Raw genomic sequence first — 25,608 nt, forward strand, 5'->3', positions numbered from 1 at the left:
ACAAGAGGTTGTAGTAAAGATGGATTCGGAGGAATAAGCTGCATGCAGATGGAACCACTTCATATGTGGAAGGTATGTATTACTGATAATGTTATCGTGGAAACACATATAGAGTACACTGATTTTGTGAATGCTATTTTTACCGATTAGTCATAGATCATTCAAACAAAATATCTGTAATTTTACAGTTAAGTTTGGTAGGTCCGAACTGATAAGGCTGAGGGACCATGAATATGGTTCTGATACCTGTTAAGATTTAATGTCGCTTGTTGCTCATGTTTATTTGTCAAGCATTGTGTAGGGATCTAGTTTTGGTGTCATTGTAAAGAGATTCAATAGCGATTGGATTAACTTTTAGGGTGCATTGGACTTTGAAAAAGCCTTCGAAACCTAGCACTGCATCTAACAATAATGAAAAACCAATATATTTACTGCCCTGGCCCAAATTTATATGGTTGGGTTGCTCGTAGTGATGATTATACGCCAGAAGGTGCGGTAGGAGAATGCCCTCAAGGAAAAATTAGTGGTTGATGAAAGACTATATCATCTGAGAGCTAATTAAAGAGGATACATAGGATAGAAAGTAACTTCTAAAGAATCTGGCCGATAAAATTATCTTAAAACATGAGAAACTTATATCAAGTGCAAATATGAAAGTGTATCCAGTAATGTAAATTTGTTTGTTGTCTCTCTAAGAGAAAAATAATGCAAATGGTCACTTTGCTAGGGAGCTGCGACTAGGTAGCGTGGTAGGGATTATCACTTAGATAGAAAATAGCAAAAGAACAAGAAAGCCGCCTTAAGAGAATCTAGGGTTGAAATGTTGTACAGTAAGTTTAGAAAACTTTCGCCAATAGAAACTGCGGTTAAAGTAAGGAATCTAAGTGAAGGTGGCAATTTTTGAATTTTAAATTGCATCCCATGCCTTCTTATTTGTGGTTCCGATCGGGTCCACTGCTGTTGACCTGATCGGAACCACAAACGTGATTGAAAAACAGATTGAGTGTCACTAATTCCTTAGCAATATGGTTATAATTGATTGTGTTTTCTAGCCTTAGCATGCTTTCAACATTTCTTGGAGAATATCAGAGGCTTGTTATAGTATGCGAATCTCGATAATTTTCAAGCTTGCCTCCAACTTGCCGATTTGGTCTTCAAGTTTGTTGTTGCCATCTTTGAATTTGGTATAGAGTTCCTGATCTCTTGTGTGCTCTAACAGGAACACTACCTTCAAAGTTGTGGCATTGAAGGAGCCCTTCAAAACACCTTCTTCAGAAGCCTTAAAGGATACATAAAGGGTCGTTGTGAATGTTTTTAGGTCAAAATATGTTGATGCACAGTGAAGATGTGGTCCCAACAGTTGAATGGCTCACTTTTATCAAGTGTTGCTCAATGCAACTTGCTCAACCAACCTTCAAAGGTTTTGATAAATTAATTAGCAAGGAGTTACGTAATGTTTGATCTAAACTGACTCTACCAAGCCTATCAAATGTTACATAACTGCAGGTTCGTTACCCTATTAAAACCTTTGCCCAAGTTAGTGAACAGATTAAATGATATCAATCTCTCAGCCTTTTTGTTAATCTCTTTTATCCTATATAGAGGACAATATATCCACTATGCAAAAGTCTATACTGTCGCCAGAAATGCTTGCCACAACGAAAGTCTTTAGAAGGCTTGATTATTAGCCTCTCAATATAACTTTTATGACTTTCTTGACGTCTTTTCCAAATATATTGGAACTGACAAACTAAACTAAGCACAATTGCTCGATATGTCCATTCCAATATAATTGCAAGAGACATCTAGAAAGTCATAAAAGTGATATTGAGAGATTACTAGTCATGCCTTCTACAGACTTTTGTTGTGGCAAGCCTTTCTGGCGATGGTGTAGACTTTTGCATGACGGATATATTGTCCTTTATATGGGAGAAGAATGATCAGCAGAAAGGCTAAGATATTGAGATCGTTTAATCTGTTCACTAACTTGAGCAAATGTTTGGAGATCTTGCCCCTCCTTGCTTATCTTGTGCATGCAAATGTGAAGAGTGCAAGGCAAAACATGATAAAGTGATTAATACTTTTAATGCATTAACTATTGATGTAAAGGAATTGATATCTAACAGTAGTGTCATTCGTTCAAAGAGAATTTCAGTTTCATTCACTCCATTAGAGATTAAGGCTAAGAGGAAAAAGAAAGCAAATTCTAAGGCATTATCAAGTACCCGAAAAAAAAAATTGGATCTGAAAAAGGTGAGAAGATAAAAAGGGGAGGAATAAGAAGGAAAAACTGAATGCGAGATTTAGTTTATCTTGTGTCGTTATTTCGAGTTACTGAGTTACTCTATCTAATTTTGAGAGATTATTCTTTTCAGGATGGTGAGGGAGACAGAATCTCCCTATCATTAGCTAATACCGGAAGCAAGACATCCGATGTTATTGAACCACCAGACTGCCCTGTGTAGTTTGATAATCCAGAAGTCGTCTTTGCTCGAGTTAGTCAACAGATTAAACGATCTCAATCACTTGGTTTTTCTGCTAATCAATCTTCTCCCGTAGAACTGCTTGGCACAGCGAAAACTGATATCGAGATATTACTGATTATGTCTTCTCAAGACTTGCTTCTACCAGAAAATTGTTCTGCATTGAGTCCTGCACTATCCATATATGCTGCAGCACCGGATTTTCTAACAGATGTGGCATCTGTTGCAAATTGCTAGTCATCTGTTTATTCAATTTCATCTAGAGCATCAGATTTTTCTAAACAAGCCACATAACCATCAAGAGTATCAACCATACTGTAAACATCCACAGAAATAACACAAATATGTATATGCATGTTATGGGACTTATTTTTGCCCAAATAGTCATGACCTGCAGGGAACAATCTATGTTCATGTACTATACCGGTGTGGTATACTCGATCCAACATAAATATAAACATACCAGCGTGGTACCTGATCTAACATAAATATAAACGTACCGGCGTGGTATACGATCCAACATAAATATAAACGTACCGGTGTGGTACCTGATCCAACATAAATATAAACTTACTGGCGTGGTACCCGATCCAACATAAACATAAACGTACGGGCGTAATACCCGATCCAACATAAATATAAACATACCAGTGTGGTACCCTATCCAACATAAATATAAACATACCGGCGTGGTACCCGATCCAACATAATAATAAACAGGTGTTATCAATATCAATTTACACAACCTCACAGCATGCCACACAATGTACCAAGTTTACAAGTATACTTAAAGTCATAAGACAATTCCATCAAGTCAATTTTCAACAAACATTCATACACGAATCAACAATCGAAACATCAATAATTTCAAGATATGTCCGAATATCAATCCACAAGTATCCAATTTAGGAGCATACACACAATTAAGTCGAGTCTAAAATTCAATTAAACCGTAACCTACCTCCAACCAATGAATCCGAATATAGTCAGTCCGCAAGCGTCTTGCCCTTCCTCAAAGTTTCGAAATGTTCAAAATCTGTTCCAATAGATAATCCTCATAAAAAAAAATATGAATCTAATGACATCCGTTTTATAATTTTTTTCTCCAAAACCCCGAAACATCTAACCAAATTAGTTAAAAATAAACAGATCATGCGTGATTAATATTTTTTTTCGCGAAAATTCTCGGATTTAACCTTAGCAGCAACTAACACCAGCAAGTGTTACTATTCTGTAATTCCTTATCATTACTACCTCACTGTTTTTGACCAATATTAGCTTACTATTTCTTTCCATTATAATACTTAAAAAGCAATGATTATTGTAATCATTAAGGTAAAGGAATCTTGCTAATTCCTTTACATCAAAACAGTAGCCCATGGCGTCTTTATACGTCAATTACCTGCTATTGTTTATTGCGTATAAATTAAGTTGAATTAAACTAACCTCAAAGTTGTAGAGAACCTCTTTTTCTCAACTCAACCACGCGTAAACCCTCCCTGTTTCAACTTCTGCTACAGCTCAAGTTAAACCTACTAACTTCACTAACGTGGGTTATGTGAGAAGAAAATAGTTGTAGTTTTAACCCACTACTTTTAATAAATTAATTATCTAATACCCAAAATTTTTGCTAAATCCTCAAAATTTGTTCGGAACCACATAGAAACAAACCAAATATGTATATTGACTAAAAAGTATATTTAGAACCTATTAAAAATACTACAATACTAACCCATCTAACAGGTGAAATATATTTTGTAACAGGTTACCCATCTGTTAGATTTATTTTAACGCAATTTTCTTTTCTTTCCGAAATACAATAAAAAAAATAAAATATTGTATTTAGATCATTTTTTTTTAATTTACATTTTTTTTTTAATTTACATATTCAAAAAGTCACCAGTTTGATTTAATTAAGGGATATGAACAGTCGTGATTTTTTGTTTGACTTAATCACCCCTTCCAATTCAATCATTTTATAAGTAGGTCCCTCCGGCCTCCTCTTACTCGTTCATTCTACTATACTTATAATACAAATATATTTGATCCAGATTCGTACAAAAAGATTCATATCGTGTCCTTGCAGGAACTTCAAAGACAGTTTGATGAACTCCAGAGGGATTTGGTCGACTTTAGAGCAAGGCTGAGGAGGGCTCTGCTGCTGCCAGATGAAAATTGTTCGGTTGACAATAATAATAATAATAATAATAATAATAATAATAATAATAATAATAATAATAGTAATAGTAATAGTAATAGTAATAGTAATGATAATAATAATAGTAGAAATAATAATTAGGTTATGTTTTTTTTTTTAGCGTATGTATGTATTTTCCTCCTTTTGTATATCAGATCTACCTAAGGGATTCAAAAATCTATGTTTGGTGGTCGACTTTGAATTTTTAATTCTTATTTAGTATTTAATTATCATTCTTACTTATTCTTTATTCTCAACATGTCGACAAAGATTAATCTGATGCGACAGATAGATCATATGTTGCAACAGACGATTATTAATAAAAAGGTTATTGTTATTGAGAGCGTGAAAAGACATGACTTTTCGATTATTTAATATGAAAAATGGTTCGTAAATAAATAATAAGAAAATAAATGATAAACACAATTTATAACCATAACAGAACGGTTATTTAATTTTAATAACTGATCGTGACTCTTCGACATATTTGTTTTTAAATTTATTTTTTTAATTTATATAATAAAGACTACCAAATTTGGACTAAAGATATGTTGAGTATTTAAAAAAATTGCTTATATGTGCAACAAATATATTATCTGATGCAATAGATTGTAGATTTGTTGCAACAAATGGTATATCTGTTTCAACTCAAAAAAACAATTACTGAAAAGAACTTATCAAGTCACAACTTTTCACAGTAATAAAAAAGCTATCAGTATTAATAAATAGATGTGAACAGTCGAGCCTTTTTATTTTTTAATCTGTTTTTTTAATTTATATAATAATTAAAAAAGTCACCAAATTTGGATTAAAGATAAAGATATGATGATTATTAAAAAGATATATGTTGCAAAAGATATATTATCTGTTGCAAAAGATATATTATCTGTTGCAACAGATCATAGATTTGTTGCAACAAATGGTATATTTGTTGTCACAGATGAGTTATCTGATGCAACAGATATATAATTTGTTGCCATAACTCGAAAAAACGGTCACTGAAAAGAATTTATCAAGTCACAACTTTTCACAGTAATTAAAAAGTCACCAGTATTAATAAATTGAGGTGAACAATCACGCCTTTTTGTTTATGAATCTATTTTTTTAATTTATATAATAAAAAAGTCACCAAATTTGGATTAAAGATATGATGATTATTAAAAAGATATATGTTGCAACAGATAATATAGCTATTGCAACAGATCATAGATTTGTTGCAACAAATGGTATATCTGTTGTCACAGATGGGTTATCTGATACAACAGACATGTAATTTGTTTCCACAACTCAAAATATGGTCACTAAAAAGAACTTATCAAGTCATAACTTTCCATAGTAATAAAAAAGTCACCAATATTAATAAATGGAGGTGAACAGTTGTACTTTTTTGCCTAACTCATTCAAATTCAATCCTCTATAAATAGGTCCCTCCTTACTCATTCATTCTACTACACATATCTATTTATTTCTTGCTCTTGTCTTTCATAATATTACACCTTCAAATACTTTCTCTTCAAGAACTTGATTGTTTTTCCCTGTCTCTGATAAGTTTTTTCTTATTTTTTGTGTAAATATACGTTGTATTACTTTCGGATTCTTTTCTCTACTTTTGTTTTTGAGTTTTTTGTCAATTTATGCGTGTTCTAGATATGGACGATCCAGTGTGGGATGTCGCTATTTTACGAGACGACGTACGAGAACTGCAGAGACAGGTACATGATACACAGTGGGAGTTGGCCGCTGTCAGAGTAAGGATGTTGCGGGAGATCCGCAGGATAAGAAGGGTGCTGCTGCTGCCTGTCGAAGATGCGGTTGGCGATAATAATAATAATAATAATAATAATAATAATAATAATAATAATAATAATGAAGAATCTAATTAATAATAATTAGATTATTTTGTTTCTTCTTTCTTTCTAAGTCTGTATATGTATTTTTATTTGTTTTAGTTTAATAAAAAATTATGTTTGATCAACTTTGACTGTTTTAATTCATATTTAATTTTTATTCTGTCTATTATCTTTTCAACAAACATATCGACGATTGGACATAAGGAGTAATTTTGAATCCAGTAGCAATAACAAAATTTAATATTTATCTGTTGGGTTTGTGGCAGGGGTTGATTTATGTTGTTCCAAATAGATTACTCATATATTGCAATAGATAACTAGTTTGTTTCAACAGATAACTCCCTCTGTCTCAAATTACCCTACTCGTCCCAAATTGAGATAGCAAATTGATTAAGAAAGTAATTAATAGCATGTCTAGTTTATCATAATACCTCTATTAAATGATATTTACATTTTAATTTGAACAAAAAGTGATTAATGCAAAGATTAAAACATGGAATTTTTTTTGTCTCTTCTTGATTAATAAAAAAAGACAAGTAAAATGAGAAATCAAATTAGAAAATTTGGGATGGGTAATTTGAGATGGAGGGAGTATTTAATTTTCATTCTGTCTATTATATTCTCAACAAACATGTCGACGATTGGACGTAAAAAATAATTTTGAATCCAGTAGCAATAGTAAAACATATTGGTTATCTGTTGGGTTTGTGATAGGGGCTAATTTGTGTTGCTCCAAACAGATTAATTAGTCTGATGCAACAGATAATCAATTTGATGCAACAGATAATCAGTTTGATGCAACAGATAATCAGTCTGATGCAACAGATATATCTTTTATTGCAACAGATTACTCATCTGATGCACCAGATGAGTGATCTGTTTAAATTATGGGCACTTATGTTGGATTCATGATCGACTTTTATCCGTTGTTGGAAAAACAACAGTAACTTTGTAACCCAGATGACAAATTCGATTAAAAATTATAATTTGACTTATCAAGGTCTCCTATGAAGTAATGTCAAAGTGAAAAATGGTGATGTTCTAAACAAAATTTGACCTAAGAATGGTAAAATAGCAACAGTAGTGGTAACAACAACAATGGTCGACAAGAAGAAGTTGAAGATGATAATGAAGTAGAAGATGATGATAACAAAGCAGAATATGATGAATAAAGCAGCAGTATCAACAATGAACAACAATAGTCGTGAAGAGAGAGAAAACAACAACGGATGAGAAGAGAGAGAAACACGCCTTTTTACCTCCATTTTCTGATATATTAACTAACATTTGGATCAAAGTGTAAATTTAAAAATATGTATGTTATTTTCAAACTTCTCCAACTTTCTTAATCCACAATAAAGTAATTGTCACCTCCACCTAATAATTAAAACTTATATCACCTACACCTCATATTAAAACTATTTTGTCACCTATAACCCAAAGCCCCTACTAACATAGATATCTTCATTGCAGTGACTTCTTGGAGCTTTGTTGTTAGAAATTCTCATAAATTTTCAACATGTTGTTGCCTAGATTTTTCAAGCATAATAATTTCTTCAGTTTCATTCGCTAGCTATGTAAGTACCTTGTTACTTTCAATCCATATCTAATAATGCTATTCCATTTAAATTACAAATATTTTTTTGTATAAACTTCACTTTTAATTGGTTAAGTTTCCTAAATAGCCCAATTTAGAGTTTTATTTTACCTTATATTAAGAGTAATGTCTTGATGATGATAAATTAAAATTCATGTGCAACGCACGTACCCTAACCTAGTAGAAAAGAAAAATATGAAATAAAAATATTTGTAACCCAATCTTCTATATATTATAAATAGCAAGAAAGTCTTCTTTAGATAGTTGCCAAGTGGCTGAATAGGATAATGCCATGTGGTATTTTTAGGACAAATAAATAGCAAGGAAGTCTTGCATAGATAGTTTCCAAGTGGCTGAATAGGATAATGCCTTGTGGTATTTTTTAGGACAAATTAATTAGGTTAGGTAAAGTTAGTTATTATTTTTTTAATGTAAAATTAAAAATAATAAATATTTTCTATTTCAAATAAAAAAATAATGATAAATTCAAATTTAGAAAGATCTTATTAATTCATACTTTTAAACTCCTGTAATTTTAATTTGAATCGCATAGAAATTAAAAATTATATACTTTTTGAAACATAAAACCTACCGTGACTACTTTTTTATTTTGAGTTTTTTTTTTTTTGGAAAAAAGTCATAATTTATAAATATTTTGTTAAGTGATAATTTGTAAATATTATAGTACATATACTGCACAATATTTTTATTCTTTTTAAAATAAAAGGATAAACTTTATTTTTATGTGAATTATAGATGAGTAAATATTTTTTATTTAACTAACATCACCAACTAATATGTGGGCGTTTAGTTTTTATCAATTTGAATTTACATATAAAATTATTTAAAGCTTACAATTAATTCAAAAAACAAATGAAAAAAAAAAAAAACTAAATAAAACTACCTATGTTCAGATTCCATGCCCCCATTCTCCCACTAACTCACAACCACACGCACATTTTCAGTTTTAATGTATAAATAAATAAGTGAATAGTAAAACTCTTGGCAGTGTAGAGCCTCTAGTTGTGAAATTGTACTTTCACCAAGTACGCCTAGGAGATAAAATCACGTTTTTATACAACATTTAAATTATTATTAATTATTTTTCATTTTTTTTAAAAAAATGATGACTCACAAAATCCAAAACTAAATGTCAGCATAAATATGAAAAAAAAAAATATTGAACAGAAAATATGTTTATTGAAGCAATTTTATAACCGAATTATTATACCATCCGTCGCAATAGTTTCTTTAAAATATATCCATTGTTAAGATAAAATAACTACTACTACAATAAATATTTTAAATATAGAGTAATTAAAAGTTAATTTATTTATCTATTTAAATTGAAATTACAAAATTTTAGAAAAATTTATTAACCTCCAGGCCAACTGCAAAAATTTATTAACCTCCAGGCCAACTGCTCCACCTCCTCTATAACTATAACTACACTACCCCATTTCCCCACAGATTCCTCTTCCTGCATGACAGTCAAAAAGTTCATTTATATTTGTAATTTTGGTAATTTGATAAGCAGTCACGAAGTCAGAATTGACACTAAGGGGTTCACAAGTGAACATACGAACTAATCGAAGGAGGTTCAATATATACTATATATATATAAAAAATAATTTTAATCATATATATATAGTATAATTTTCCGTCGAAGAAAATTCTACCTCCGCCCGTGTTGACAAGTGACGTCTTTTTTGTACAATCTAATTAACAAACTGCGTACTACATTCCGCTGATAGTGAGTTTCTTTCCTCCTAGCTATTTCATTTGATTTTCATATTTTTAAAGTTTTATTTTATTTTTAAAATTTTAATGTTACTATAAAATATTTAACTTTTACAGTTTTTTTTTTAAAATTCAGAATATTAAAAAATAGAATTGAAATAAAAGGAAAGGAACATCTTGGTTGTTAGTTTTTTAAAAAAATTGTCTTTTTAATAGAAATTACATTTGGATAGAAGATACGATAAATTTCAAATTTATATACGAATAAAAAAAATACTGTACTTAAGTTTGTTTGATTTAAATTCATGTGCATATAATAAAGTATGGTTATAACTTCCTCTATTTATCCCACTATAGTCGGAGTTTTCAAAGTTTTAGAGTTCAAAAATATTTGTTTCCCCCATAGTAATTCGTTTGATTATTTTTTAAGTTATTTTAATTTATAAACAGTCCTCTTATCATTTGAATGACTAACCCACGTCTTCTAATTGCATCAGCATCACCTCCATGATGTTCTAATTGCATCAGCATCACCCCCATGATGTTTAAATTATTTGCATTATTAGAATTGGTATTGCTAATAATGCAATAATGCAAATCAATAATTTTAAAATTTGTATTAGAGTTGATTACGAGACAATTTCAAAAAGCTTTCACAACTGCCACCAGAATGGAATATTTCTCCTTCAAAAAGTTTAACTTTCTCTCCTTAATCTCTTTCATTTCCTCTCCTTTACTATTTCTTAGTGCAGAAAAATATGGCTCCCGATACTAATTTCATCTCTTAAGGTATTCTTTTCTTCTCTTTAGTTTGTTTCAAAGAGGTTATACATGTTTAATTGAAAAGAACACATCAATGCTCTATATAAATATGGGATCGATGACAGTGAGAGATTTAGATATTGGATATATGTACATGTAGTTCATCATTTTGTTCTTCTACGTTTATATGCTTTCTAATGCTTTGCAAATTAATTTTCATGATTAGCGTCAAGCCTAATTGTTTTCATATTTCATAATTGCTTTTATATTCCGTTTGATTCTCTTTTGAGTTACTCTTCATTGTCGTGTAATTTGCAACAAGGGTTTCTCAGATTATTTTTCAATTCTTCAAACATGCATTTCTAAGTCTTATACTCTAACTCAACCACATATATTTAATATTTCATGTACAAAATCACACAAAAAAGTGATTATATATGTGCAAATTACATTCCACAATAACATGGCCTGGATTTAAGAAACCGTCTTAATCAACAAATCGTGACATTTCTATTTCTATAATTATAAAAACATGTCATTTAGAGTAAAATTGGAATCATTAGATTTGTGGAATTGAGTTAAATTTGAAACATGATTTTTATGATATAAGGATGCAAAATTGAGTAAAAAAATTCCGTAATTTTTATGATGTAAGGATGCAAAACTAAGTAAAAAAAATTTGTAAAGAAGAAGAAGAAGCTCTTTCAACACAGATAACAGATAAACAAATACTTGAAGAGTTTGTTTAATAAAGTAAATGAGAAAAACTATTAATGGTATTTTCTTCGAAGGTAAACCAATTTGTGGACATCTTTATTGATTCCAGAGATTCCATCTTTTTTATTTGCTTTGTTAATAAAATAAACCTCTTTTTACTTGATTAGGACCGAGTTGATCTATAATTTCAAAAGTCCGATTTGACGAGGAGTTGGAGTCCATCGGCTACATTGAGATCATGAGTCGTCGGATTAATCAGACATGTCTTTAAATTTACATATACAAATTCTTTGTATAATTAAACTAAAATTCACGTGTTATCCAATATTAGTATTTTATCTTACTTGATAGTTATTTGGTTTTATGTCATATGCAATTTGTTACTAACCAAAGGTAAATGTAGGTATACATAGGTGGATCTACAGGCTACAAGCCATCGTCTTGGATTTTCTTTCCGTATGTTGGGGAAAGTACCTTTCAAGTCCACAGTCCATACTAATACTCTACTTATAGGAAGAGACTCAAAGCTATATCTTTTTAGTTATCTTAGTTGCACATTAAAGTTTATTATTACTATCACTATCTTTATTGCACACTGCACATTATATATATATTACACACTCAAAATAATATGGGTGCATACACACATATTTTAAAGTCGACAACAAAAATTCTAATGGACAACATTAAATTGATGCATTATAGCTTTTGAAGTGAATTTTTTTGTTTTTTCATTTAAATTGATAAGTTCGTAAATAATATTTAATTTGTCCTCATAATTCAACTCTTTACTATAAATATTATTTGGCTTATTTTCCTCTTTACTATAAGTATCTTTTATTGTCTTTTTTTATTCATGTGATACATCTCATAATAATGTGGTAAATAACACATACTTAGTATTGCAAGGTATCATGAAAGCAATTAAATCACATCCAAACACACAAAATTACATTAGAAAAAAAGGAAAAAAAGCACACAAGTTACATGTATTGTTGCTTATAAAATGATTGAGGAACGTGTGAGTAATAAGCTTCACATTTGAAGCAATTATAGTCCTTTGGAGATAGTTAATAAAACAGTGAGTTTAATTTTCATGCAAGTATTGTATTTCTTCAATATGAATGTATGCAGAATCCTTTAAAAATGTTTTACACGCATGTATAACGTTCTTATATCTAATATGGTAATTTAACGTATGGAAAGAAGTTTTTATATGTTTATCTATTAAGTTTTTTTAGTGATGCAAGAATAAATAACATTATTCATTTACAAGAACGATGTAAGCGATAATTTTTGTACTAGCTCATAATTTTTAAACTCATATTGTTATTTTCTCTGGCAAACATATTCTTTATAATAAACTTTCATGTAAATGCAAACTAAACTAAAGGGATTCCTTATACAAAGAAGCAAACGCACAAATAAATCAAAAGAAGTTCAATATTTAATATATCTTTCTTTATTATGAGAAATTATAACAAATCATTACTGCACAAATAAGTCATTCATGTAATTATACAAGTTTCATCAAGTTATTCTTAATATTGTTTTTTAGTTGAGACTCATTGTGAACAAATAAATGATCTTGAGCCACCAGAAGCTTTATATATGTCTCTTATGTGCTAAGCAACATCATAGCGGAGGGGTATGTTGGTCACTGGCGGATTGATCATTTTGATGGTTTGTTTCTTTGCTATGTTGCTCTATCAATAATACCTTAAAATGGAGAACAATATTTTAAGTTACTAAGGAAATGATTATGGCCTAAATTTGATGGGATACTTGTAAAATTCTGCCACAGTAAGCTACGAAAAGTAAAAAGATAAGTACGAAACTAAATTTAAGCTGCGAGGATATATCTTAATTATAATATGTTTAATTTAAAGATATCTTAATAGCAGTTTAATATTCACTTTATTTTACAAAAATAAAAGTTTTTTTTTTCGAAAAAAAAAAACAAATAATTAATATAAAAATATAAATAGATAAATTCAATTTAAACTTGAGATGAGAAGATATAGAAAAACTATACATGCTGACATTTTAAAAAGGAGGGTATTATATATATAGAGACCTTTGTATACAACTAAGTTCGATGATTAACACTATATACTTTGAGTAATGATGTATTAAACATGTTTCTATTTTATGATAATTTATTTGATTTTTGACCATTGTAACTTAATAAAAAATAAAGATTTGCCTACGATTATTTTTTAAAAAATACTCTCTCCGTTTCATTTTAGTTGGTCCTCTTTATAAAAATATTTGGTTCAATTTAGTTATCCTTTTCATGAAATCAAGAGAATTTGATCATATTCTTTCAATACTACCATTAACATTAAATGACTAAATAAAGTGTATTTACTCAAATTTATATTTTCAAAGTATAATTAACTAATTTGGTAAAATAAATCCCCTAATTAATATTTTTTGAATGAGTGTGCTAAATCTATAGAAGCCAACTAATATGAAACGAAGGGAGTAGACAAACGCTTAATATTATAATTATTTTTTTAATAAATCCCCTAATTAATATTTTTTAAATGAGTGTGCTAAATCTATAAAAGCCAACTAATATAAAACGAAGGAAGTAGACAAACGCTTAATATTATAATTATCTTTTTAATATTGTCCACGAGCGGGGAATGTATGCTAGTTAAATAATTAATGAAAATATTTTTATACCAAAAAGCAAATTCAATAAATTTCAAGCACTATAAATATTTTTGACCCTGTTTGGTAAAAGTAAAAGAGATTAGAGACAGCAAAGTCACACATATAAATGCCCAAATATCCATCAACATCGACAGAACGTGGAAAGTCACGTGTTGTCTCCTTCTCGTCGGGTCCTCCGCTCGTTTAACGGACCTTGCTTTCTCTTCAATACCAATTACTACCACTTATTTTCTTCCAAATTAGGGTTTCACTTTCATTGCTTAATTTACCTCAATCCGCCTTACACTTGCCGATTTCGGGATCCACTTGCAGGTAGATAGATTTATTCAGGCCGATATTTGAGCATTCGACCTTTTTTTTAAAAAAAAAAAAAATCGGGTTAGATTTTATGGCTTGTGGATTTATTGTAATAATGTATGGGTTTTGTTTTTATTTTATTGAGTGTCTAATTTTAGGGTTGTTGGATTGTGGGTTTTATGAATTTAGGGTTTCTAATTTCAGTTAATTGATTTAATGAGGCCGATATTTGAGCATTCGACTTTTTTTTCTTAAAATTAGTTTAGGTTTTTGTGGCTTGTGGATTTATTGTATGATTTTCGGTGTTTGATTTTTATTTTACTGGGTGTCGAATTTTAAGGTTGTTGGATTGTGGGTTTATGAATTTAGGATTTGTAGTTTCAATTAATTGTTGGGTTTTGAGCAAGATTGTGAATTTGTTAGTGTTTCTGCTTTAATCAGATGTTATGATGTATTTTCCTCGGTCAATTATTAGCTATGTTGATGATGTACCTGTGTTGTATTCTCCAAAAATACTCTACTTTTGGAGAATCGGACACACACCCGCGGATATTTTTGTAGAGTCCGAGCAATATAGATCATTAGTACATCAAAGTAAAAAAGTTTGCTTGTTTCTGTTGATTTTTTATGCTCTTTTGTGGTTTGATTAATTGTTGAATGAGTTGATATTGATGGTCATTGTTTCACATAGTCTGGCTTAGGGTTTTTTGTGTTGACTAGATAATCTGTTGAGTAACTGTATTTTGGTGTAAAGAAACCTATGTAAACAAAACTGAAACATCACTAGAGTTTATAGAATTTTAGTAAGAGGAACAAGGACATACTTTTGCTCTATGGAATGGTAAATGGGCTGCCAGCACAGCCTTCGTGCTGATGATAAATACATATTTACCTTTCTGAAAATAAGAAGAAAACTGTTTCATAAAGAAGAGGCTGATGATTAATGCATTGTTACTTTTCTCAAAAAAAGAAAAAGAAATGTTGCATAAAGAGGAACAAAAGTGATGCTCTTTAGCACACAGTGACGGTGAGCCTTGTTTTTATACCGTTTCTTTTAGGGAAGGTTGTTCAACTGATACTATAGCAGGTCAATGATTTTTTCTCATGAGTTCTATTAAGTATTGGATGTATACTAGTACAAGTTCTCTATCTGCATCCATATGAATCTTTCTAGAAAGTTATAAGAAATTTTGATTCTGGATATGTGAAGTACCCAACAGAAAAAATGAAATATTCTAGCATATGTTTTGCTTGAATGGGTTAAAGAATCTAAATTAAGAAGAATGTGGGTAGCTATATGCCTATATCTTTGAAGTCCTACTACTTTACTGATTGTGTAAAGAAGTTCAGGAGCATGGGGTCCTTGACTTTCTAATAAGTTGGACGGAAGGGAAATCCATCTTTCCTGTCCCAACTTCCTTTAAATTCTGTCAAAATCACCCTCACCCTCGTGCACGGTCTTGTTGCAGATGCTAAAAAATCCTTAGGGGAGTGGGAGAGATGGAAAAACCTGCTTTCTTTTATGTTTATATTAAATTTACATTTTCTTTTCTGATTTCAACAAGATGGATTTGAGAATGCAACTTGGAATGTAAATATGACGTTCACTTACAAAACATTAAAGAAAGAAGTGATAATAAAACCATTTAGTCTGTGAATATTTACTCAACGAAAAATGAAACCATTCAATATCTGAATTATTGTAAGAGTGCTTGTTGAGCAGTTACAGCTGGCAGAAAAGAATAGTTGGCTTTTTGCCAATGGAGAAGCCAACAGATTCTAGCTTATTTGTCAATGATGGTTCTTTCATGGAGAGGTTCAAACAGCTCCAACAGGAGAAGGAAAAGGAGAAGGGTACCTCCTTGAAAGAGTCTAAGAAAACCTCCAGTGTATTGGGAGCTTCAACTCCAAAGGCCGTCATTAGTAAGCCAAGCTTGCAACTTAAAGCTAATGCTTCAGGAAAAACTGCTACAGTTGCTTCAGGTGGGAAACTTGCATTCAGCCTGAAACAGAAGTCCAAAATAGCTGTGCCTTCTGTTAGGCTAGGTGAAGATGAGGATGATGAGGATGAAAAAGATGCTGGGAATTCTTCAGGAGATGGGCCAATTAAACGGCAGAGGACGGAGGAACCTCATGCTCTGCACCAGCCTCTTAGACAGATTGATGTTGGTAAATACTTATTACAAACATCGTGATTTTGTTGATGATAACTCCTCTATCTCTCTCTATCCCTCTCTATTCCCCTCTCTTTTAGGTAAATAAAGTATAGTTTTGCTCATGAGTCATGATATCACATGTTGGTTCTTGGAACAACACTCTATGTAGCTATGTGTTTCCCTTTCCTTAGATTTCTGTTTGCTAGCTTGATTGAGGAATCCCCATAACATTTCATGGATTTGTCATATAGCCTAGAAATTTCACTAATTCATGGAGTGGTCTTAGTTCTTGTCCATTTAGAGAATTTGCTTTCTCTTGGTGGGCAGAATGAGGTAATTTTCTTTTGGTTGAATCACATAATTCACCTAATGTCTTGTGCAACTGGCGACATGGGTTCTCATTTATTACTATCGGTCATTGAAGCCTTATGTTGCAAATTTTCGAAGCCCTTCATTAGTCAATATTTTACCATTTTGTTTTGTACTGAGGATATTCTCTAGGCATTGTGGAGGAGGATTAGACATTCTTGAGTTACTCTTGTCTGATCGTGCAGCTTGTATCTTAAGTCCCTACCAACATTGGTGGAAAGAGATGTTCAATGAAAGATTTGGAAAATGCGGCTACAAGAGTAATTTATATTCACTTGTTCATGCTCTTGGTATTAATCAGTGCTTTAAGTGACATGCAGCACCAAATCCCCCAAGTGATCCAGCAGTGAAGAAAGTTGCAGACAAATTAGCAAGTTTTGTGGCTAAGAATGGAAGACAGTTTGAGCATATCACACGCCAAAAGAATCCAGGAGACACACCATTTAAGTATGAATCAGAATCTTTATGGTCTCTTCATGTGGAATCGTCGCATAATTTCTTTAAAAATTGATTTTTCTTACGGCGTAGATTGTCGTGTTTTTTTCTGTCTTCTCAAAGCACAAGAAAGTGCAATTGTAGTCTCATGACCTAACATCCATGAATTTTGTAGCATCTATTGGCTTCTTTTGTTGTCCCCCCAGCCTCTTAAGAACTGGTGATCACTTCTTGTTCTTCTCTTGCCATTGCTCACTCTCTACTTTGTCTTGGTGTTTGCACCAAGTTCGAAAAAAAAAAAACTTTGTCCTGGTGTTTGGTACCTCTTTCTTTGCCAAAATCATTGGTTTCTTTTAGATTTGTATCTAATAAGTTTACTTTGCTGGAGATTTATCTAAAGCCCATTATGAATGTTTGGCGCTCAATTATTTGATTTCTCTCTTCCCAAGGAAACAGAAAATTATTTTTTGATATTGTTTATGGCTTTTGATATATTCGCAGGTTCTTATTTGATGAAAGCTGTCCTGATTACAAATACTATGAATATCAACTTAGTGAAGAGGAAAAGGCTCTATCACAGACCAGCGAAGCTCAAACATCCCATAGTGAGTAAAATTTCTCAACATGCATATATTGCTGGCGCAAGCCTAATTAGCTTTCCGTTTAAGTAGTGCAGGATGCTACTAGCTTTCTTGTATGTTTCTGCAAGCAGTTCTTGTGGCAGTAATTGTAGCACTGGAACCCTTGACTTTTATACATACACAAATGTGACTGGGTCGTACCAGTTATCTTTTCCTTTTAGAAGCTAGATTTAGTTGTTTGTTCCATTCATTTCATGTGCTATCTCTTGGTATTGGCTCTATGCGTGTCTTCTTTTGAGAAACAAAATTAACTAAATTATGATTTTGAGTCCTATGAGTGTTTGTGAAATGGTTTGAGGTTACAATATTCTGAATCTCAAGGTCTTAAGTTGACCATGTTTAATAAGCATTTTATGTTCCGTATCTGTGCTTGTGTGCACGCATTTAGATGAACAGCTTGGGTTATCGAACTAAATCGCCAACGTGTTTTTTGCATCTAGTGTCCAGTTCATCTGGCGTCGCTTGATTGACATGACGTTTGTTTGCGGTGATTCTTCCATGTTACTTACTTGATTGGCCTTTGATTGCTGTAGGAGTTACTAGTACTGCTACTCCTAGTTCAACAAGCAGTTCTCATAGGTCACATCAGCAGCATTTGAATTACCATACTCCTGCATCAGCATTGTATGGAGCACCAGATACTAATACAAGTTCTTCAGAGTTGGCTGGAAAATCTGGTAATGTCATTTTATATGTGAGTCTGTATATTCATATATTGTCTTGGCATTTTTATGAAAGGTTAAAAGCACAAAAAACTCTTAATGTCCGCTGGGCTTTAAGTACAAAATGCAATTAAAGCATGGGCTTTAATGAAGAAAGGCGCAAATGGAGGAAAAAAATACAAATACATATCTGTAGTCCAAGACTAATAAATATAAGCATGAATAACATGAATAACAAATAGATGGACAAATGAGTTGAAAAGAAATTATGGAGAAGTGAGATATCAAATGTTATATTTAGTGCCACCTCTAAAGGATTATGCTCATTGGCAAGAAATCATGCCTTAGAGCCTACATGACGACACTGAAGTGCCCACTAGGTGAGGCGAAGCGCTCAACATGTTTTGCTCCTCACTATAGGGCTAAGCGCGCTTTAAATGCAGCTTTGACAGCACTGATTTTGTTTTGATTATTTACCCTACTGGATTTGGGTGTAATGTGATGACCAATCATGGAGAATCTGCTTTTGCACCTGAATTTGTGAATATAGGTTACTATATACAAGTTTATTGAGGCAGATCAGTTTTGTAGCATGGTTATAATAGTGAGAACAGAAAAGTGGTGCTTGGGTTTATTGAACAACTGAAACTGCACTAAGATTGTGTAGGTTGCATAAGGATTACTCAGAAAGATTGCATAAGGATACTCTAAAAGGTTGCATAAGGATTACTCAGAAGATTGCATAAGGATACTCAAAAAGGTTGCGTAAGGGTTACAATATGGACATTGTGCTTGTCTGCAAGGAGCTAATGGAATCTCTCAGCTTATTTGTTCCTGAGATATCATCCAGTTTACACTAAGCTTCTAGAGCAACATACAATCTGTATTTATTCCTATCTTATTTTATTCCAGATAGGACTCTACTTTTCCCTCACAGTATCTTTCATTTCTCTTTTGCCAAATTGTTCACCAGATGCAAGCTGGCGAGTCTACCAAATCTTCCTACTTTCCTTGGCAAGTGCTTTTCTTTTCCAGTACAAGTGTAGCTTCTTCGGACGTCTGAGTTAGCTCATTTAACTCCAAATATGCTGAGAAGCATACTGCAAATGTTTAGTTGCCTGAATGTAACTGACAATGTAGAAGGAGGTGATTTGTATATTTGTACCTCCACTTCCTTTTTACATATGCAGAACCTAAATCGCACGTTCATATCCCTCTTTTGTTAGATACCTGAATTGAGATAGCTTCAGATGTTGCAATCCAACAGGCTAAATTTGGTGGAACGCATGTTCTACAGAGTATTCTCCATGGCCATGTTCTATGCTGATCTGCAGGGACATTCAAGTTTCATTAGCTCTGATTGAACCGAAAACTTCCTGCAGTAACACTGATTCATTTTAGTGAATCAGATTCTTCAGATAGAAGTGTTGTGTTTCTACTTCTTATAACAATGGAGCCGTTCTTTCTCTTTCCAAGTCATTGCAACTCCTCCTGAAAGCCCAGCAATATTTCTTTTTTTGCACTGTTCTACTGTCACATTAGAATTTTGAGCAAAGCAATACAATTCTGGAATGCCCAGTCAAGCATCCTACCTAAAGTAGATTTTACTACCATCGCCTACCTTAAAGTTTAACATACATCTGAATTCATCCCATAAGCTTCTAATAGGTTTCCCGTGTCCAGACAAATCAGAGTTAAATGACTTTTGTTATATCTTTTCGCTACCATTTCTTTCCACCATTCTTCTTCCTCCTGTTTACCTCAGTAGCCATTTAAAAGCAGACTTCCGTTATGCAAGTGCAAGTTTTTAGAACTCCTGTAGACCATCTCACTTAAATGAAATGCCTTAATCCTGTAAAGAAAGTCTCTCCTTTATTTGTCCAGCTTTTCCCAACCTTTTTTGGCATTGGAAGTAGTTATTGTTGTGCTAGTGTCTCGCATGCATGTTTATTCTACAAAAGCATGGTATGATAGTACTCAGCTCTTCAAGTATGAGTTCTCTTTCAAGAAGCAGATACAAGAATTTGGGACATCCAATTTCATGCCATGAACACACGTGTGTGTGTCTAAATTTGTTCATGGCACAATCAAGTTCATTTAACTCTTAAATAAAATGGTAAGAGTTTTTCTTTCAAGAAGCAGATATTGTTGTAGAATGGATGAAAAAGAATTTGGACAACTAATTTGAAGAAAAGAGGGAGAGTTGTTACGACCTTTCCAATGAATTTGAATTTGTGTGACCTTTCCGATGTATAGTTCTCATTTACTATGTGACCAATGCATACATCATTTCTTAAAATTACAAGATCCTCTAGAATCTTTGTGCCCCTAAAGCTACAGATTTTGAAGAACTGGTTTCGTATTTCCTGTCTTGGAAAATTTGTGACCAATGCATACATCAGTTTTTAAATTACAAAGCCCCGTCGACTCTGTGCTCCTGAAGCTGCAGATTTTGAAGAACTGGTTTCCTATTTCCTATCTTGGAAGATGAGTTAACTCATCTGGGCTATAATTTGTGCACCTTCTGTATTGCATCAGGTTGTCATATTGCTGTAAGTTCATTGGATGATGGACTTCACGAAGCTATTCAGTTATGTTGGGCTCATACTGATATTGTCTTTTCAGGTCATTCAAGCGGTCCATCGGGGTCCGATCCAATAGCGATGATGGAATATTACATGAAGAAAGCTGCAGCAGAAGAGAAGATGAGGGCACCGAGATCCTCGAAAGATGAGATGCCTCCACCTGCTTCTCTCCAAGGTTGATTACTAATTTTATTCAACTCTGTTGTATCTATGTTCTGATTTTCCTATTAATTTTAATTTCTGAGCTCGAAATGGGTGCAGGCATTGCTTATTAAAATACGTGCAACTCTTCTCATGTCTTATTTTTCACTGCAGTTCCAGGAAAGAAGGGTCATCATATGGGAGACTATATTCCACCTGAAGAGCTGGCTAAGTTTTTGTCTACCTGCAATGATGCAGCTGCTCGGAAAGCTGCCATAGAGGCAGCAGAAAGGTCGAAAATACAAGCTGATAATATTGGCCACAAACTTCTGTCAAAAATGGGTTGGAGAGAAGGTATATTTCCCTCTAGCAAAACATGGACCTGTTTGGGTGCGAATAATTTGAACCAGTACATTCTAGAGGAAGATGATTTCCCTTTTCTATAGACCTTTGCTCAGAGGCAGGGTTTGTCAATTTTAAGAGGTTATGCTTTGAGGTTGAAGGAGCATGAAGGTTAGGGGTTGGGTTTGTTCTGCGCTTGATGAGGAGACAATAGTTTCAAGCATCCCTACCTCATCTTGTTTGTTCAATTGCATGAATGCACTAGTAGCAAGTTGTTTTTTGGTAACTAGTTTGCTGTCGAACTTTCCTGGACATGTAGTTGAAATTCTGAACTTATATCTTATGTCTCCTATGATAGAATTTCTTGGTAACTTTGTCTTTGTTATGCAAGTCATGCACATCTATGTAGGTAGTTTTAAGGAGTTTCGTAGTCAGAAAATGCTGAGTTTTTGAAATACAAATAGTTCCATGTTTAGGAGTTGCAAGTTACAAATTCCTATGGAGTCTTAAATCTTTATGTGAAACTGCAGGTGAAGGACTAGGGAGCTCTAAAAGTGGTATTGCAGATCCAATCTCGGCTGGCAGTGTAAAATCAAATAACTTGGGTGTTGGTGCTAACCAACCAGGTGAGGTCACTCCAGAAGATGATATCTACGATCAATATAAGAAACGGATGATGCTAGGCTACAAGTACAGGCCAAATCCACTGGTATGTGCTTTATCTCCTCTATAAAGTAATTTGTCACCTAACAGGAGGGAGGATCCTGCTTAGGCACTGTATGTGTAGTAACGCTTGCCTCACAATGACTTTTGGTTCTCGTTTTGGGAATTTGTTTTCCGGTTTAGATAAGAGTGGAGAGGGATATTAATGTATAAATTTTCCTTTCAATTGGAACTAAGGCTGGCACATCTGTTTTTGCAGAATAATCCGCGAAAAGCATACTACTGAGGCAATTTGCGAGCTGGTCGTCTACTCAACCTCTATATTGGAGTACTTAGAGTTATAGTTTTATTCAGGAAGACAATAGTTGGAAGTTGATGTTATTCTGGTCTAAATACTACTGCTACAAGTTTGAATTCGTTGTATTTAAAACATTGAAATGACGTGTGTTGTGAACTCCAATATATCTTTCACCTTCACCTCTTTGGCTCTTGATTATTCTAAGTTCACACTTGAACAAACATACATATCTACGGCAATACATATTAAAGCAGCGGGAGTTTCATTTTCCTGAGTATGCTGTGCTATTCCGTTGCAATTGTCATGATGCTTTGTTATTCGGATGTCGATCATGCAGAGTATGAGGGTTAATACTCTTTACTTTTGATGTGTGAATTCATTGATTAATTCCTTAATTTTGTTGAAATAATAGCTGCATTTTCACAAACTGAATAAAAGTTATGTATACCGTGTTGTCTAACTTTTGAAGTAGTGATAGTGGCATTTCGAATAGACAGAGGAGGTGTATCGTACATGTATTGTCATTTTTGTTGTGTAGGTACAAAGTCAATGTACTTTGTGGTATTAATTATTCTTATCCCAAAAAAGGTATAAAATATCCTCTAGTTCCTCTTGATCAGAATACAATTTGGCATTGGATGATATTGAAATTATACATGGTTTAATTCGAGAAGGTCAACAAATCTAAATTCATTCCACTTTCCAAATTATAAATTCAGAATTTAAAAATTAGTAATATTTACACACGCATATATGTTAAGGTGAATGTGAATTCGTTACTTATCGTCCTTTCCCAAATCACTTATCCATCGTCCTATAGAGAGCAAATCTTAGAAACGTTTCATCAAATTTTATACTTGTTTAGTGGTATTCCTATCGTGTTTAAATTCGGTTTACCTCGTTCTGGAACGCTTTTTTGGGATGAATTATGAATAATTATATTTCGAGAACAAAAAGATTCAAAATGAGAATAGAAGAAAAGTAAACGAATAAATAAATTAATTAAACACAAAAAGAGCAAAATAGAAAACAAAGGTTCACAAGTTTTTCTTTTTTTTTTTTTAAGAAAGAAAAGAAGAGATGATAAAAGACAACTTTTAATTGGTCCTTTTTGGGTAGCTTCATATAGAGGGCATTGTGTGTGAAAAGAAATGGAAAGCAAGTGTCGGCTGTCCAGCAGTAATACTATTCAGAATATAAATTATTTATATTTATTTATTAATATTATTTAACATGTTATAGTAAGTTAAATTGTTTAAATATAAATTATTATTATTATTATTATTATTATTATTATTATGGATGAAAATAAGAATTCACAGGTACAAGATATATGCCCCAAATCTAATTCCAAATCCATCACGAATCCACAAAAGCAAAAGGTAAAATTTAGGTTCCTTAGTGCTTCATTTAGGTTTTCTAGTTTTATTTTTTTAAATAAAATCCAAGTTAAAGATTTTTAGTAAAATCTAAAATAGAACTCAGAGATAATATAACTTTAGTTCTGAAGTTTTTAATTGGGCAGCTTTTTTCTACCAGTGATTGCACTGAAATAATTAATTCCATAGTTGCCACTTCCTCAACAAAGAATCTCTTCTATCGTTTTCACTTCCATCTGTTGTTGTTTTTTGTTTCTCATCTGGTGTTTGATGTGTACATTGGAACCCGACTAATTCAAATTGTGCGTTACGGATCAATTAAGGTGACAGCATTTCCAACAGAATTTTCTCCATACCTAATCATATATTGGTTATTAATCAACAAAATTAGAACGATGCAACTTGTAGATATTAAAAGCAGAGGTAATTTTTATGCTATTAGTATAATTAGTTTATAATGGTTTAACAGATTGCTTGTCTTATTTTTCGCTAACCATTTTTATAAATTTATTATTATACCAATTATTGCATTATCTTTTAAGTAATCAAATAATATATTTTCTTTATACACAATCACTATACAAATTTAGGAATTTTAGCTATGAAAATTCGTCGTTAATTTATGATTAAATAGCCTTATATAGCTAAACGATTTCAATAATTCACCAGTTCATAAAATTAGCTACTAATTTTTGTTTAATTATTTAGTGATAGCTGTTTTAATTATTTAGTGATAACCGAAAGAAACAGTCTTTGCAATTTTATCTTATTTTTCAAAAATAGAAATAGAACTCAGTTGGAACATTTGATTTGTATCATATAACCAGGGGTGACTCAATAAATATGGTGGCCTAAAGCAAAATTTTACTGAGGGGCTCTAAGATTTTATTGTAAAATAATAATAATATGTTATATATAATATCACTTGGAGTCTATTTTTTTTAGTTTTTCCCTCTATTTCAATTTATATGATATTTTACTCTTTTTCTATTTTCAAACTTTTTTACTTTAACAAATGTGCTTAAACATAAATTCTTTAACTTTTTAAAAATTTGAAATGACACGTAAATCGAGATAAAAGTGTTTTAGCATCTTTATTTTATTTCAAAATAGGTGTGTTTTGGAGATTAAGGAAAAATTTTGTGTAGTCTTTCAAAATAAATCTTGGACAAATGACCTTCTGGACCCTGTACTATGTCGGTTTTGTAAGTTGGACACTTCTAGTTCTACTTATATGTTTGTCATCTGGATCCTTGAACCGACTAAAAAGCAACATTTTAAACACTTTTTTTGTGAGTGTAATATACTCTCGCCCGTCAGCTGCCACATCAACTGTCACATCTGTCACGTCATCTTTCATGTCATTTTTAATATAAAAAATATTAAATATTAAAATAAATAATTAAATAAATAAATAAACAACCCCCCTCTTTCCCTCTCTTCCCCTTTTTCTTTCTTTCTCGTTCTTTCTTGACTGCCTTCTTTCTTTCTCAATTTCTTGTTCTTATTCTTCTTCCTCCTTTTCTCATTCTTCTTTTCCTTTATCATCTTCATCTTCTTATTCTTCTTGCTCTACGAAAAAATTAAAAGGTGAGGGGCAAAAAATTTAAGA

General features: G+C 32.1%; 1 protein-coding gene across 2 annotated transcripts; it reads left to right on the forward strand.

The window, feature by feature from the left end:
• Positions 1–14,104: 14,104 nt before the first annotated feature.
• LOC107838921 (SURP and G-patch domain-containing protein 1-like protein) lies at positions 14,105–22,796 on the forward strand. Of its 2 annotated transcripts, XM_016682199.2 has the most exons (9): positions 14,105–14,340; positions 16,049–16,494; positions 17,171–17,297; positions 17,787–17,890; positions 18,460–18,603; positions 21,214–21,348; positions 21,489–21,668; positions 22,187–22,365; positions 22,579–22,796. In XM_016682199.2, exons 2-9 carry the CDS (start codon positions 16,086–16,088, stop codon positions 22,603–22,605), a joined length of 1,305 nt encoding a protein of 434 aa, XP_016537685.1. In that variant the 5' UTR covers positions 14,105–14,340; positions 16,049–16,085; the 3' UTR covers positions 22,606–22,796. The 2 variants fall into 2 exon arrangements, with proteins under 2 accessions (XP_016537685.1, XP_016537695.1); XM_016682209.2 differs by lacking the exon at positions 14,105–14,340 and having other exon boundaries at positions 14,389–16,494.
• The last annotated feature ends 2,812 nt before the right edge of the window (positions 22,797–25,608 follow it).

This window comes from Capsicum annuum, chromosome 1 (assembly GCF_002878395.1).
Source record: "Capsicum annuum cultivar UCD-10X-F1 chromosome 1, UCD10Xv1.1, whole genome shotgun sequence".
Classification (NCBI taxonomy): Eukaryota; Viridiplantae; Streptophyta; class Magnoliopsida; order Solanales; family Solanaceae; genus Capsicum; species Capsicum annuum.

Bases quoted from the DNA above. Each gene is read 5' to 3' on its own strand.
- LOC107838921 (XM_016682199.2), top strand. From the start codon at position 16,086: ATGGAGAAGCCAACAGATTCTAGCTTATTTGTCAATGATGGTTCTTTC. The intron at 18,604-21,213 runs GTAATGTCATTT...TTGTCTTTTCAG, and splicing joins AGAGTTGGCTGGAAAATCTG to GTCATTCAAGCGGTCCATCG. The intron at 22,366-22,578 runs GTATGTGCTTTA...CTGTTTTTGCAG, and splicing joins AGTACAGGCCAAATCCACTG to AATAATCCGCGAAAAGCATA.